The 16341-nt window shown below is 37.6% G+C and overlaps 4 protein-coding genes across 4 annotated transcripts; 3 read left to right on the top strand and 1 right to left on the bottom strand.

Moving 5' to 3' along the window:
• Positions 1-3294: 3294 nt before the first annotated feature.
• Positions 3295-3962, top strand: LOC118747441 (retinin-like). Its single transcript, XM_036481487.1, has 2 exons — positions 3295-3358; positions 3434-3962. The coding sequence occupies exons 1-2, from the start codon at positions 3347-3349 to the stop codon at positions 3860-3862; spliced, it is 441 nt and encodes a 146-aa protein (XP_036337380.1). The 5' UTR covers positions 3295-3346; the 3' UTR covers positions 3863-3962.
• A 2083-nt stretch (positions 3963-6045) lies between these two features.
• On the bottom strand, positions 6046-6825 carry LOC118747440 (A-kinase anchor protein 14-like). Its single transcript, XM_036481486.1, has 2 exons — positions 6759-6825; positions 6046-6660 (listed from the first exon to the last, which is right to left on the bottom strand). The coding sequence occupies exons 1-2, from the start codon at positions 6768-6770 to the stop codon at positions 6163-6165; spliced, it is 510 nt and encodes a 169-aa protein (XP_036337379.1). The 5' UTR covers positions 6771-6825; the 3' UTR covers positions 6046-6162.
• Positions 6826-10248: 3423 nt separating this feature from the next.
• LOC118747442 (pupal cuticle protein G1A-like) lies at positions 10249-10738 on the top strand. The gene is made up of 2 exons (XM_036481488.1): positions 10249-10306; positions 10377-10738. Exons 1-2 carry the CDS (start codon positions 10295-10297, stop codon positions 10698-10700), a joined length of 336 nt encoding a protein of 111 aa, XP_036337381.1. The 5' UTR covers positions 10249-10294; the 3' UTR covers positions 10701-10738.
• A 4682-nt stretch (positions 10739-15420) lies between these two features.
• Positions 15421-15841, top strand: LOC118747566. Its single transcript, XM_036481616.1, has 2 exons — positions 15421-15432; positions 15524-15841. Exons 1-2 carry the CDS (start codon positions 15421-15423, stop codon positions 15839-15841), a joined length of 330 nt encoding a protein of 109 aa, XP_036337509.1.
• Positions 15842-16341: the final 500 nt, after the last annotated feature.

Below are 16341 nucleotides of genomic sequence, written 5' to 3'. Positions count from 1 at the left end.
GGAGCTGAAACGTAGCTGGTCTTCACAACAGGCGCAACAACATCCTCCACAACATGGGCAGAGCTGTGGACGATCGATTGGCTTTGATGGGAGACGGCAGTTGGGATGCTCTTCACCACCGAACCAACTTTGGCCAAAACATTCTCCTGATAGGCAACAGCTGCTGGTGCGGAGTAGACAAGTGGGCTTTCAACCAAGTGACTGGGAGCAGCAGCGGCAACGGCGAAGAGAGCAGCAAGGACAAACTGTTAATGGGGAGAAAATTAAGTTAAAATATATCGAAAAAAGTAGTAATCCTCGCTTTTAATTTACCAATTTGTACATTTTGTTTATTTTTTGTTATTTTTCGATTTCGTAAGAAAGAACGATTTTTGACTTATGAGCGTTGTTAGCTGATTGATGCCTTTCGATTGGGTGGCCGTTGCTTTTATACTTTTGGAAAACTTCATGCTTCAAAATTTAATAGCCACAACAATGGCCAAGTTAATTGAATTGAAGTGTGTGTTCTGCTATCATTTCAGCAACAAAAAAACACCATAAAAACACATAAAATTGTTGGTGTGTGCGTGGTTAAACGCATGTGGCGCCAGCGGTTTGTTGCGGCTTAAATGTATGTATATACACTCATTTCTTTGGGGCTATAACTCGTTATCGCGCTCTTTTTACAAAACTAGTACATGTCTACACTGTTGAGTATAACTGCGTATGATCTCCATGTGTTACTGAACTCTTAAACTCTCGACTTTGTAATTTTGGTATTACAGCCACTTTGCTCTGAAAAATCCGTTTGAAATTTCGTCTTTTTAAGTACGGGCCAACTCTTACTTACGTACATTACATACATACATTACATCCTAAGAACCATTGAGGTTTTCGGCATATCAACTTAGATTGCAAGCCTCAAGCGCCCCAGTGTAAAGGTCGATAACCTTTTAATTATAGTAGTCTGCTTTTAGGAAGAATAAATTAGGTGCACTTATATCTGAAAACAAAATAACGTTGAAAGTGTTGAATTAGCTTAAATTGTATAGTATATTAAGCTATTGCCAAGAGAGATTGTAACAGGCAGATGTCTGTACATTATGGATATTAAAGAAGTATTTATATGAGGCTCTTTATTAGACCGACAGAAGCTATATAAAAAATTTTTAGAATTTTTGTCCGTCTGTATGTTTGTACGCGCATCACTCAAAAACGAATGCCTGGAATTGAATACACTTTTAACCAGTGCATTGCTAAAGATCTAACTTAAGTCATAGTAAAAAGATAATTAGTGAGTTGCCACCTATTTTTAAATTGCAGTTTAAGTAAATTGATAAGATCAAGTAAATATTGTAAGATAGCTGTCAAAATAATGCTGTTTACGAAGGCTTACAGTCGAAAATCCTTTTGTGGAAGGTTGCCACCTGTTTGAAAATTTTAATTTGATTTAATTGATAAGTCAAATTAAATATTGCAATGTGGGTATCAAACTAAACAAGCTTAGAAATGTTTACTGCCAAAAATATTTTCGAGGAGGGTTTCCACCTGTTTGAAAACTTGTATTCAATTAAATTAATAAAATAAATGAAATAGTATTACAATACGGGTCTCAAACTAAGGTTAAGAAACGGTTAAGAAACTTTACAGTCGAAAATATTTTTGAAGCCTATTTGAAAATTTTAATTCTGTTAAATTGATAGTATAAAGTAAATATTGAATTAATACACATGACAAGAAAGTGTGCCATATGTAGACTCGAGTTATATGATTATATCGCAAGGCAGTAAGTCGTACCGAACGTTCAGAATCTCCTTTGCGATCTACGTTTGACTTAGTTCTGAGTAGTTCGGAACAAAAAGAAGAAATATTTGATTTTAAAAATGAAAAGAGAAGAAAGCGAAAAGAAGAACAATAAATGAGATTGGGACGATATCCGGCACAAGCCTATGAAAACCATTCATCACTCAAGGAGCTCTCAGTTTTTTTTGGCGGATGGTAACTCAGCCAGATAACAAGTAGAGCTTTATAGTTACAGCTAAAATGTGATGGCCCCCTGTGAGTGGCTCCTTGTAAATACAATGATTTATAACTCCATACAGATGCATTTCGTGAACATCAATATGCATTAGGATGGAGCGAAAAAAAAATATTTTGAGTTGGAAATTCTATTGGTTAGCGCGGAAAATATGTAATACGCTACAAAACGGAATACTTGAAGTCTTTCTCGATTTTTATATATATATATTTTATTTTTTTTTTTAAGGAGCACAATTTGAGAAATATTTCGAAACTTTCAGGCTCCTGGAGTTCAATGGTATAATTTTGCACAATGTTTCCACACTATTCGAATTGCGAAACAGAAAAATTTATTATTTTCGCTCCACCCTAATATACAGACGACTGTCATTTTTGACTACACACTCTAACTATGGACCTCGCTCATTACCTCATTGGCGCGGAAATTGTTCGAAAATAAGGAATTCACACAAGGGTTATTAAGGAGTTTTCCTGCATGGCATGAACTAGTAAATCCTCCAACACTACAGTGGTACAAGGTTATGCTTCAAATCCACAACGAAAGGGAATCTAAATCATACAAATTTTAAAGTTAATGATCATAAAGGTTAGTGGCCGCAAATGCAAGTCATAATTCATTTTACTTGCGCAAGGCTTCCTTGATGCCGATCACCAAGTATGGAATAGCCGGTAAAGCGAGCTCGCATGCCGATGTGGTCGTTTTCTAACATACATAGTGATTATATGAACGTACTGTACAATTTATGTACATACATAAGTATGAATATGAGAATATATTACGGATACAAATAGTAGATACATAGCCTTCTGGCTGGTGAACTACACACGCTGTATGTAAATATGTAAACAATGACTTCGACGCTTATTTTCTCAATGGTATGGTAATACGTTAATAGCAAAATTGTCTCATTAACGCCACCCAAACTGGTTCAGATGGCGGCTCTAATTGCCTTAACGATTACACAGAACGCACACCAACGCCTATCAATAGATTGATTTGTATACAAAAGCCAGAAAATAGTAACCACGTACGTATGTATGTATGTACGTACCTGCAAGTAAGCGTATGCATAATTCCAGGCACGCATATTCCGGAGCTCTATGAGTTGCTCACAAGGCCGTCGTCTACGCCAACAACACTGAAAGAGCAGCGCACCAGCCGCTGCTGTGAAAGATTGGCGTTGCGTACGTTTTATTACATTTATGTACGTTTCGTGGGAGTTTGTCACTATAAATACTGCGTCAGCGTCGAAGAACGGTATCAGTTCTTTAACGCATTCAGTCAATACAGACCTTCAAACAACACACACAAAAAAAATCTTTCAAAATGTTCAAGTTGGTAAGTTGGCGAGAAGGCAGAAAAAAATATATACATACAGTTTTTAACATTTTTATTTCTACTTTTGCTCAACAGGTGGTATTGTCTGCTCTCCTGGCCGTAGCTGCTGCTCGTCCCAGTCTCATCGAATCCCATCCAGTGGTGTACGCAGCGGCACCCGCCGCCACTGTTGCCGTTCATGAACCCGTTCTGACTAAAGTGGGCTCAGTGGTGAAGAGCATCCCCACTGCCGTCTCCCATCAAAGTCAATCGATTGTGCATAGCTCAGCACATGTTGTTCAGGATATTGTGGCACCTGCTGTGAGAACTAGTGTTGTGGCTGCCCCCGCGACTGTGCTGAAGACTGCTGTTGCTCCGGCAGCAGTGCAGCTGCACTCTGCACCTGTTCATCATATTGCCGCTGCCCCACTGTTGCATCATGCTCCAGTTGCGCACTACTCCGCTCCACTGACCCAGTTGCATGTTGCCTCACCACTCACCTATACCGCCACTGGCTTGTGGTAAACGATCTGAGATTTAGACGAATTTAGTTGGACTGCCTGTGTTTTTTTAGAAAAATTATTTTATTTGATTTTTTTTTTTTGGTTTATTTATTTATTGAAGAACTGACGAAATTACGAAAAAATAAACAAATTATATACCGAAGATAAACGAAAATGGCTGTGATTTTATTTTGCTCTAACTGATTTCAACTTCTCGCGAATTCGTTTAAATGGATATAGGAAGTCTTATTTGGTTCAAGTCGACTGGGACTCAGCGCTTATTCCCAAAATTATATTCCTGTGGTTATTCAAATTATGCGTATATTGATACCGGCTTGAACGACTTTTGATTTCAACAGGACGTCGTCGAACAATGTCACACAACCTTTAGTAATCGATTTCTAAAGCCCTAAATTCGATCTTCGTATTCCGTAAATAAAGTTTTTTTTTCATTTTTACACAGTTGAGAAAGTTCATATACTTAATAGCCAAAAAGCGGTACTGGGTGTTGAAATAGATCGTATATTGATTGGCTGGCTTACGTGGGATCAGCATTCTATTTGCTATTGGACGAAAACTTGGTTAGACCGAGGCTTGTCTCACAGTGTCCTCCCACTTTACAGTGGCCGCGAGTATTCTGCTGTGTTGTATTGGTTGCTAAAAGGCTGAGCTTCAGGGACAATGGGTGATTAGAAAGCATCAGAAGTTTAGGAATTGTGAAAAGGGGGCTCGAGAATCAGCAATGCCATCAATAAGAAGAAATTAACCTTGGCAGGTACAAAGAAGTCGTTAGTGGTTCTAATACATGCATCTAGGCCTATACAGATGATGTGGCCTTCCTCATTGGAGCCCTTTGTATATCAGTTAATCACATAAAAGCGCATAGAACACTGAATTTTATTGGCACTTGGTGTAGTGGGAATGGACTTCTTTCCATGTCAAGTCTCTAGCAGTGATTCTGGATACCAAACTTTCATGGTGGTTTCACGTTCAGCATAAAACCTGAAAAGCCTTGGTGGCATTTTGGGAATGTAAACATATCTACGGACTCTCAAGCAATACCGTAGAAAATATGCTTGCAAAACTTCAAGGGACAGTCGCTATTTGCTGCACGGGAGCCTTCTCTATGCCACACTTGCCATCACTTTGCACCTTTATACGTGGCGAGGTGCTATAGGCTAACCGCAGGCCAGGCAGGAAGTGGACGTTGATATGATAATGAGTGGAGCAAGGCGACAATTGTTGGTGGCAAAGATCTGGACACAACTTCAATCATACAGAATAGTACGCCACCATTACTTTTGCTGAGGATATTCTATGCATAATGTTGGGTTCCCTGAGGTTAATTGCGTGCACTGAACCCATGCACTGAGCTCTTGCTTACACATTGTTGGATATTTACTGATAGCTCCACCACTGCCACAGGGATAGGATCTGGAATCTATGATAAAGTTAAAGGGTATTTTCTTCAATTTACTCTAAAGCAATAAATATGTATGCCTGGTTATTTCAAACCGAGGTATTTGCAATCCTCAAGGCCAAGGACAGCGGTGGGGAAAATATGTAGAGAGGTAGGGGCTTCCATGTCTATTGTGATAGGCACGCTGCACACAAGGCTAGCCTTCTAGCTACTGCCAAATTAATTTGGTCATGTAAGTCTCGACTAAATTATGTTCGAAAATATCAGGACCTTTTTTTACTTTGTGTACTAGGTCACTCAGGTATGCCTGGTAATGAAGCATCTGACCATTTTCCTAGAAAGGGCTCTACCTGGCATTCTTTGGTTGGCAAGCAGTTATAATAGCACTCCAACCTTCGGCAATTGAAGCCACCGTCAGAAGCTTGATGAATATTTTGGGAATATGACGACGTTGGTTTCACTTGACATCTTTTGTTTACAATTTCTATGACTTGTTTTTTTGAATTTAGTAGAAGTTTTCATAATTTAAGGGAGATACCAAGTATATACCTTATATCCCTGTGGGGTAATATTTCAGCCTTATCGTTAGTATATCAACGACATTTTCCCTTCAACAGCATTTTGATGTTGTCACCCGAGCGAAGAGATCAAAAGTTGTAGGCCTTTCCAAGAAACACATGCACTTATGCGAATAATCTCGGCGACTTGACATTGCCTGCCGTTGGAGACCGCCTTTAGATAAACCCCTTTCTATAGTTGTGAATAAAAAATGGGTTTTCCTTTAAATTTGCTTTATTTTATTTACAAAACTAAAAATCACAAAATTCTCAATTTAGCCGTCCAACTCTAATCCACAATTCAATCCGTTGCCAAACATTCCGGTCATCAAATTTCCACTTCGCTTACCACAGACCGTGAGCGGTGTAGGTGAGTGGAGAAGAAGCAGCAACCACAGCAGCACCATAGGTGGTGTGCACCAAAGGAGCAGCAGCAGCATAGGTGGAGTGGACAACTGGAGCTGAGTGCACCAAAGGAGCAGAGTGCACAACTGGAGCAGCAGCAGCAGCGTAGGTGGAGTGGACAACTGGAGCTGAGTGCACCAAAGGAGCAGAGTGCACAACTGGAGCTGAGTGCACCAGAGGAGCAGAGTGCACAACAGGCGCAGAGTAGGTAGTCTTCACGGCTGGAGCAACGACATCCTCAACAGAGACAGCCGAGTTGTGCACAACAGTGGAGCTTTGGTGTGAGACCGCGGTGGGCACACTCTTCACCACAGAGCCAACTTTGGCAAGAACATTCTCTTGAACGGCAACAGCGGCTGCGGGCGCAGAATAGACAACTGGCGATTGGACGACATGTGGAGCAGCAGCAGCTACGGCGAGGAGAGCAGACAATACCACCTGGTTGGAGAAAAGGATTATTAATTCAGAAAAAAAGGAAATCCACAACCTGCGCGAATTAAAATTTAAAATCAGTATATCCTTTTGCAAATGCTTACCAACTTGAACATTTTGATTTTTGGATTTTGTTACTTGTAGGTCTGTATTGACTGTGAGAAAGTTGTTGCGAGAACTACTGGCCAAAATGTCAAAGCGTGCCTTTTTATATCGATCAAGGTGCTAGAAAGGTATTTGCACACATACATTCCTAAATACTATTTCTTAAGGCAAAAAAATTTATAAAAAATTTATCATAAGTTGTTGGAAAGAAATTCGTCAACTGCAAAAAAAAATCACTTGAGTACTAATTGTGCTCGCATTTCGAGTACCCAAAACGGCCTTCAGTGCAGATCAAACTTGAATCGGTTCGATTTTTTTTTTTATCTACTTTAAGTCGTTTGGGCAATTGAAAAGTAATCGATACGCTGTGATATGCTTTTAATATTTTTATCCGTACATACTTAAGTATATTTTTTTACCTTTTTTTGTGGGTGTTGTCAAACTTCTTTACAAGCCATTGGAAATACATAGCAGCTTATGTGCTTGTGTCAACACGTGCTTACCAATATACGGGTGTGTTCTCAGTTAAGCCAATGAAAATGCCTAAAAAAAATTATTGTTGTAATTGTTAAGTACACAACTTGTTTTTGTTTCTTTTTTATCTTTCTTTTTTATCTTTCTTTTTATGACAGCAATCATGCTAAGTAGAAGCCCTTCTAACAAACTCTACTGCAGAAGTCATGAACTTGTATCAATCATTCATTACATAATAGACGTTGAAAGTGTTGTAACTGGTTACGCATGCGCAGCCACCTTGAACTCTTCAAACGTGACCAACCTTCTCTATAATGGTACATATAATGCAGTCAAAAGTGCATTTTGAATAGAGAATGCATTAGTTAAAAAATACATTGTACAATACGAGTACAGGGGCGAACGCAGGGGGGATTTTGGTTGGTGGCTGAGTTGCAAATGTAGAGCAGGTAAAATACATAAATCTTTCTTAATTACTAAATATTTACCAAAACATACATATATGTAATAGTGAGGCAAAAATGTGTATTCAGCTATGATTACAAAAACATAGACTAATATGCAGGTAGTTTTTGAATAGGGTTGCCACCTGTTTAAAAAATAAAATTCAATTTCATAGGAAGTATTACAATATAACTGACAGACAAAGAAGGATTGTTATAGTTTTGAGGAGAGTTGCCACCTATTTAAATAGTCTACATATTTAAGTTTAATTTTTAGTTAAATGGTGTCACATTAGTGAAATTATTTAGTTAAATTAAATAATACAATACCGATTACAAATGAAAGAGGTTTGAGAAAGCTTTATTTCTATAGTATTTTTAAAGTGGGCTGCCACCTATTTAAAGAGTCAAATTTAGTTAAAACACTGGTTTAAATAAAATAATGCAATTTTTGTATTAAATGAAGGGAGTTAAAGAAAATTGAATTGGGAAAATATTTTCAAAAAGGGTGGCCATCTCTTTGAAACATTAAATTTTATTTGTGAGTTAGATGAAATACTTTTGCAAAATTCTCTTCACTTCACTTTACGTATTTATACCAAATTATTTTAAAATCACGTTGTAAGAGGGTTGCCACATTTCTAGGTTTTAAATAGTTTTCTTTTTGTGTAGTTATATCAAATATAATATGAAATAGGTATTGGTATGAGATAACAAGTTTTTGTATATAATTTTATTCCAAAGTTAGCTAATTAGAGTTGCCACCTATAAAGATAATTAAAAAACTTAATACGTTTGTATATATAGAGACTAACTTCACAAGTAATTTAAAAGAATACATACGAAAACGAACGAAAAATTATCTTCACCTCGAGACCGCGCTTCATTAGTAAAATTTTGTTTCTTTTTTTTTCTTTTTTTGACCTAAAAAATACTATACGCTGACTTTTGAAAAAAAAAATTTGATGCGTTTTTTTTATTTTTATAACCATGGAAATGAATTCCTTGGCACCAGAACACTACAACTCTTTGTGTGTAAAATTTTTTAAAAGTACATTGCAGACTGGTTTCAGGCAAAAAAAAAAATTAAACAAAATTAAACATTTAAAAACTTCTATCTTTAATGATCATGGTAATTCTTCGATCCAACAAGACAAGTTTGCCTGAATTTTTCATCTCAAAACCTTTAAACTACCGTTACATTTATTTCGCTGCTTCTTCTCGTTCTAGATATTTGGTTTTGCCTATTTTTTTTCAAAAATAGAACACTGTGCCGCGTAAAATTGTAGGTCACTACATTTGTGTAACAACAACAAGACTTCCACCAAAAATTGTAGTATAAGTTCTGCCAAACATATTATTATTTTGAATTCACTATCCCAGAGAAATGGCCTGCAAAATCTACATCGCTGGTGTGAGTTAATTCCAAGTTTAGTTAAGTGATAGGTCACCCGAAATATTCTGAAAGAACTCCTTTGATAATTCCGAAGTTATTTTTGGATAAGTTCAGGCGTTGCTTAGACTATTTTGTGAAATATGCTTTAGACCTGGAAGAAATGATTAATCGATTAAGCAATGTCGATTATTTGTTTAAACAACATCAGCTAATCGATTAACCAATTGGTCAACTAGTCGATTAGCAAGAGGTCATTGTCCCAGTAGCGGTTTCTATGAGATTCACCCTCGTCTTTTGCCTTTTCCTACGGAAGATTCCTGGCCAATGAAATGGATTGAGGCTGAAGTCTAATATTAACAACAAATTCTAGTAGATAGAGAGCCAGACCAAGCTGGCGAAAACATAATTTAATTGCAGCGTAAACATATATTGTTGCCTGAAACAAATCTTTAGTCAGAAGAGGGCACTAAGTCGATTGGTTGAGAAAACAGAAGATTTATTAAATATTGCACAAACTTTGACTTAAGGCACTCAATATTTTTTTTTTTTGTATTTTGATAACATTAAGAAAAAAATTCAAGCGATGTAAAGTTGTTTACTTCTTAATGTAACTTTCTTATTATTATTTAATTTACTTTAATATAATTTTTTTAATTTTCCTCGAAATTGGTTTTGATTAGCTTATTAGCAGCCTAGCAATTTGCTTGTGTTTACGTGCGTTACAATTTTTTTAGAGATCTTATCACTACCTTCAGCCCAAAAAAAAGTGCCTTAACGGCTGCATTACTTGCAGTTTCAGTGCGTGTTGGAGGTCAACAAAAAGAAAAAAACAAAAACATAAAAAATCCGTAACTATTAAACGAAGAAAAAAATGTGAAAAATAAAAAAAAAAAGCAAAAACAAATTGAAATATTCCTTCATGCCGAGCTGACGTGACTGCTACTGTTTGACTCTTGGGTTGCTATTATCTTGAGCTCTTTGGCCTTTCGGAGATATAACAATTTAATGCGTTTATTGTGATTTGCAAATGCTTGGTGCGTACATATATACACACATATTTTCGCATTTTGCAATAACTGTTGCCATAAATCAATAAAGCGACATAATTTCAATGCAAATATTTTTGCTATAAAAAGTTGTATTGCATTCGGAGCAGTCATCAGTTGAATTTGTGAACTCACATAGCACAACACAGACCTTCCCAAAAAAAATTTAAATCAAAATGTTCAAGTTGGTATGTAGATATGCAGGAGACATTGCGTTTTATTCAATAATATTTAATATTTTACTCTGTTCCTTCACAGGTGGTGTTGTCTGCTTTCCTCGCTGTAGCTGCTGCTGCTCCAGGTTTCATCGCATCTCATCCAGTCGTCTATTCGGCGGCACCCGCTGCCACTGTTGCCGTACACGAACCCGTTCTCACCAAAGTTGGTTCGGTGGTGAAGAGCATCCCTACTGCCGTCTCCCATCAAAGCCAATCGGTTGTTCATAGCTCGGCACACTATGTGCAACCAATCGTTGCACCAGTCATCAAGACTAGCTATGTGGCTGCGGCACCAGTCGTGCATACTTATTCAGCGCCCATTGTGAAGACCATCGCTGCACCTGTGATACTCAAGGCGTGGTAAATTCGGCGCGATTTGTGATATGAAATTTTGGACCAGTTGTTGGACATGATAATTTCCTTTTTTGTTCTCTTAATTTTTTTTTCGTTTATGTCAAAAGTACCTTCAATTTGTGATAATTAAAATGTTTGCTTAGAAAATAAAAACAAGCCTCTAAAATTTGTTTCAAATTTTTTTTTTTTTTTTGTAAAAGAACTTAAGGTGAATCTTTCGATATTGCTGCGTAACTATTTGCTCCTGCCATTTATAGGGTTGTAGATTGCTATTCAAATTCATATTTAACTATTGCTTACTTTTTGTTTAACATCTAGGCCAGTTTCGGAACCATAAGCTGAGTTATCTTTCTTAATACAGTGTCTCCTTATAGTATTATATGTGATTCGGTTATGTATATGTATAGTTTAGTAATTCGTTAACATCACTAATTAAAGAAAACTCGGTTAGGAGCAGGTCCCCTTTGAGTAATTTTCATAGCCAGATTTTTTAGAGCAGAGCAAACGCTCTGCATTCGTCCTGTTATTGATCCTCAACCTGGGTAAGAAGAAGTTCCAGAGACATGTGTATGATTGGACAGTCCTCCGTTTTCGTATTTTCTGAGGCTCTATTACGCTTCAACAAATTGTATAGTTTAGCAGTGTGTTCAGGTTAGGTTAGTTTTCATTGGGTGCGAGGAAACAATCAAAGACCGTAACTCTATCGAATAACACGTTGGTCTTTATGTAGGTTTTGTTGAGCTTCTGCCCTACACCAATGAGACACCCCGACAAGTACTTTGCTACTGCAGCTGTGAAAATGGCTCTTAGTGCAGCGCGATTCTAGGAACTCTCAGAAATCCGTGAAAAATTGTGCAGACTGTCAAATAAAGCCAAGCATAAAGGGCGCTAGATGGTTTAAAAATTTTCTACGAAGGTATCTCCAAAACTCCCAGCTTCCGCGGGGTCACATAAAGCATTATCAAAGGAAATGTGGAAACGGAATTTTCGCGTAAGCTATCGGACTGTACATGCTTAGGTAACAAAGAGGACAGGCACTTTCCCTGCTTACCACTATTTTTTCGAACACTTCTACCTTAGATTACAAGGAAGAAGTCACGTCCCTCGGACTGGAGACAGGCAAGAAACATTGTCACCTAGCGGTCAGTAAGATAGACGCGAAGCTCCTTTGAGCGCTACCAGGCCCCTGGGGTAAGTGAGATCCATGCAGTCATGCTACAGCACGGCGGTAAAGAGCTACTGCTGAAACATGGGGACACAATAAGGGTCAGTCTTGCGTTTGCTTATGTCGCATAAGTGTAGAGGAATGCACGAGTAATTTGTATACTCAATGTTAGTAAAAGAGATTATTCACCAGCAAAATTTTTCAGGCCAATAAGCCTAACCTAATTTGTATTGAAAGGAATGGAGAATAAAATAGATAGTCTTATTGCAAGTGCCGTGCTATAATTGCTGAAATCGGTCCAGGCAAAAGTGTGGTACCAATAAAAACTAAAAAGTATTGCCCACAAGGGGACAGGTTCTATTTCCTCTTCTGTAGATCTAAGTTTTGGATGAACTCTTTCAGCATTCCTTTGACAATGGAATGCCCAGTACATATATGGGAATGACTTAGCCATCATTATTACGGATAAGCTCGAGAGCACACTCTGTGATATAGTACAAAGGGCTTTTCGAGTAATGAATGGGTGGGTGGGGTCCGAATTGCGGCTCGACATAAACCCTACAAAAGCAGTCTTTATTTTATTATATTGTAAGGAACATAAATATGTATGGCGTCGAGACTAGTACTGTCAACGAAGTAATGTATCTCGGACCAAGCCTGCTCACAAAGCGTTTTCCAGGCAAAACGTGAGCCTGTAGCTCTAAATTTCTAAAATGGCGAATCAGCATATTAGTAGAACCTACTATAACAAGCTTGTGTCTCAAGAACTAGCCGCGATCAGGATATAACCAATTAAACAACAACGACTGGCATGTGTATGTGTAACGGGCTCACTGCGCACCTGTTCGACGAAAGCACTTAACGATAGATTAGGCCGCTAAAGAACTCTACTAAATTTAGCAAGGGACGGATATGGGAAAGGAAAGGTCATTTTCTTTAGGCATAAATAGAAACCAGAGACACATCTCTAAAGATTTGAGGAAACTATGGTATTCGCTCCCACGAGTTGTACTTTCAAGATATGGCGCAGTCAAAAATCATAGTTGCTGAACAACAAAGCAACCTGCAACACATCCTCCCTTGAGAGACTCCTCCATTCAGGTACTCTGCAATGGCATGCAGAACCAAGGAGTCCACTCCTATGAGGAAATGTCAGAGCATATGTATTTCAGGCGGAAGTCTACGTCATTGATAAGCAGCAGCTAATATTCAAATCGGCCCGAGCCCTTCCTCAATGCTAGTTTCAATACTATTAAGCAAGAGCTCGGGAAAGGGAGTAACTGTTAGAGCGTCTGGAAAAAAATACTGCATAGGTAAAACAAGAAGAGTTTCCAACATCTAATTAGCCTACAAAAAAATAAAAAAAATTGTGTACTGTATCTTAATAAGTACACTTCAGACTGAGAAGACTTCTAGAGATATCTGTCTTTTTTGACTTCGGATTATAGCACTTCCTTATCAATAACTTTACGACACATCAAATGGCAACACAAAACTCCAATGCTTAATATCACATCATACCAAATAGACAGCACATGATATCGCACAATGTGATATATCATCACATCACGTCACATCAGTATATCACATGATAAAAGATCACATCAATCAACAATATCGTTCGAAATCACAAATTATGAAATCGCACAAGCTGCACTAACGAAAAGCCTGCTTGTGGCAGCACCTTGAAAATTGGGGCAACAACACGTCTTGCCATTGCGTACACGCACAACGCATGAACATGAACTTGAAAAACTTCCTCTATGTACATATGTGCGTTTGTGTGCGTATGCAATTTCGGGTTTAGCTGCATAAAAAATGTACACAAAAAGTATTTGGCGCCACAAAGGTAAAAATAGAAAACAAAAACATAAACAACAAATACCAACAAAAAAAAGCCAATAGTTGCATCGACCGAAAGCTGTTTGAAAAATAATACCGTAAAATATACAAATAAACAAATGCGAATGCGACTGCGTGGATTTTCACGGTCAAGCCTGATGTACTATTTGGCTGAAGACTGAAGACAGTCGGCGCGGCAGGCACGGCAGTTGAAATTGTTTTTATAGCCAAGTTAAATAAATTTAAACATGCCACTGGCAAAGAGCATTAAAGTTATTGTACATACTTGTATTTAGCTTTGTATGTAGCTATGCAAGTGCGCAAGCGTGTGCGTGATGCAATCGCAGCAAATTTAATGATCGCTTTTTACTTGTAGTTTGGCTTTTGGAAAAATGCTTTTATGTAGCAGAATGTTTATAAGTTTTTTTTTTTTTTAGTAGAGGCAGTGCAATTTTTATTTGTTGCCGCAGTATATCAACAGCTTATCGTGGCAGACAAAAGCATACAAGCAATGCGGCCCACTATGCCACTAAACTTACATACCTATGTACGAATGTATGTACATGCATTAAGGTGGTCCAAAAATGCGTCTTAAAAAAGTGAAGTCGGAATTTTAATGCTCTCACCCCCTAGGAATGCTCTATATCGAAAAAATTTATCACTGTTTTTTCCATTTTTTGTATATGGGAAAAAAACATTTTCCAGTGAAATGGTATAGAAATCTTAAAAATCAATATTTTTCGATCGGAAAACTTGGTTTCTCTTCAGTAGGCTTTCAGTAATAAATAATACCCAATTGTTTATATTATAATTTTTTAGTACTAGCGATTTTATATGGGAATTATAAAAAAAGTTGATATTAAAAAATGGTTTAAAAAATAATTGGCTATAAAGAAAAAATTTCAGGAATTCTATACCTTTTCTATGACAACTTTTTTTTGGAAAACTTTGAGCCACCTCTAAACATTTTTTTGATTTCAAAAAAAATGGTATAATTTTTGTGATATAGAACAATTTTGGGTGGTGAGAGCATTAAAACTCCGACTTTACATTTTTTAGCTCACCCTAATGCGCATCCAAATGTATTTACATATGTATGAATGGCGAAGCCGGCATCGACGCGCGTAACGGTTAATGGCAAGTTTTCGAGTCTTGGACTGTGGAAAAATGAAAATGACTGTGCTGCTATTTGAATTGTTTTTGTTATTGGTACAATTTAGTTTTCATATGGCACACATTTTTACAATAAAAGTCAGCCAACGCTACGTAAGTAAGTAAGAAATAAAGCACAACCAAAACGACCGACCCCCCGACCCACCGACCTGGCCTACCACTTTGCACTATTCGGTCATAATTTGCAGCCCAATGCTTTGCCACTAACCAAAAATGCGACCAGCCCGGCATTTTTCACTTCGGGTGTTATTTGTTGTTTAACGTTTTTTTTCGTTTATTTTTTATTTTTTTTTTTAATTGCTTATTTTCATTGTGGATTTTCTTCTTCTGCATTTCTGTGTAGATTTAAAATTTTATTTTTATTCAAATGTCAGTGTCTGTTTTTTTTTTTGGTGGAAATTTGCTGGTTTACTTGAACGGTATAAAAGAGCAGGCGTTGGTCAGCACCGATCAACAGTCACAACGGTAATTCACTGCAGAACAGACCACAGACTACAATTTTCCAGCAAAAATAAAAAAAAAAGTCGCACATTCAAAAGGATAAAGCAAAATGTTGAAGCTGGTGAGTAGACGTGACGCATAGACTTTTCAACGAAATCATATCCACAAGTATCCTTTTTAAACCAAAACATTTTCCTCTCTCTCTCTTGCAGGTTGCATTATCTACTTTACTCGCTGTGGCGGTTGCACGTCCTGGCTACCTTTCACACGCACCTTTGCTCTACTCAGCGCCAGCTACCGTCATCCATGAGCCTGTTTTGGCTAAAGTCGGCGCTATAGTTAAGAGCTATCCCACCGCTGTATCCCATCAGAGTTCGTCGGTTGTCCATAGCTCAGCTATTGCCGTGGAGCCAATTCTTGCACCGATTTTGAAGACTACTTACACAGCGCCATTGTTGCATGCCGCTCCGATTTATAAGTCCATCGCTCTGCCATCTCTACACACTTCACATTCGGCTGGTTGGTGGTAAGGGGGGTTGGTTGTTGGAGTTTGACTGAAATTTAATTCATACACACACATACAAACGCATCCGCACAAAGTGGCAATTTGTAAGTGGAGCTATCGTTCTAGTACCTGCCAGTTGTTCATCGTTGGTTTTCATCTTCATAGATTTTGTAAATATGTATGTACACAGTTATACAGTTATATTTGTGTACAATTGAGTGTCCCTACTTTTTTGTAAATAAATGTTATAAGAAAAAAAAACAAATTGGAATTTAATTAATCAATTGGTTATCAATCTTGCTATTAGTTTAAAGCCGTGGTGGGCATCAGCTTGCCTGCGGGCAAAGCCCTTTCAAAGCTTTTAAAAATTCTATTCATATAATACCACCTTCCTGAGTCCTTTGATATTTGCTAGAGTAGTCTTTCTCAGGGAAAAATTCTTAAAACCTGTTAGTAGACAAGTTAGTTGGATATTTCCACACATTTCGAAAGAAGGACTATCTGCCACTCAAACCATTGTCGTTA

The sequence above is a fragment of the Rhagoletis pomonella genome, unplaced genomic scaffold, assembly GCF_013731165.1.
Source record: "Rhagoletis pomonella isolate Grant_MI unplaced genomic scaffold, Rhpom_1.0 Rhpom_scaffold_00012, whole genome shotgun sequence".
Lineage (NCBI taxonomy): Eukaryota > Metazoa > Arthropoda > Insecta > Diptera > Tephritidae > Rhagoletis > Rhagoletis pomonella.
This window is presented reverse-complemented; position numbering and strand designations above follow the sequence as displayed.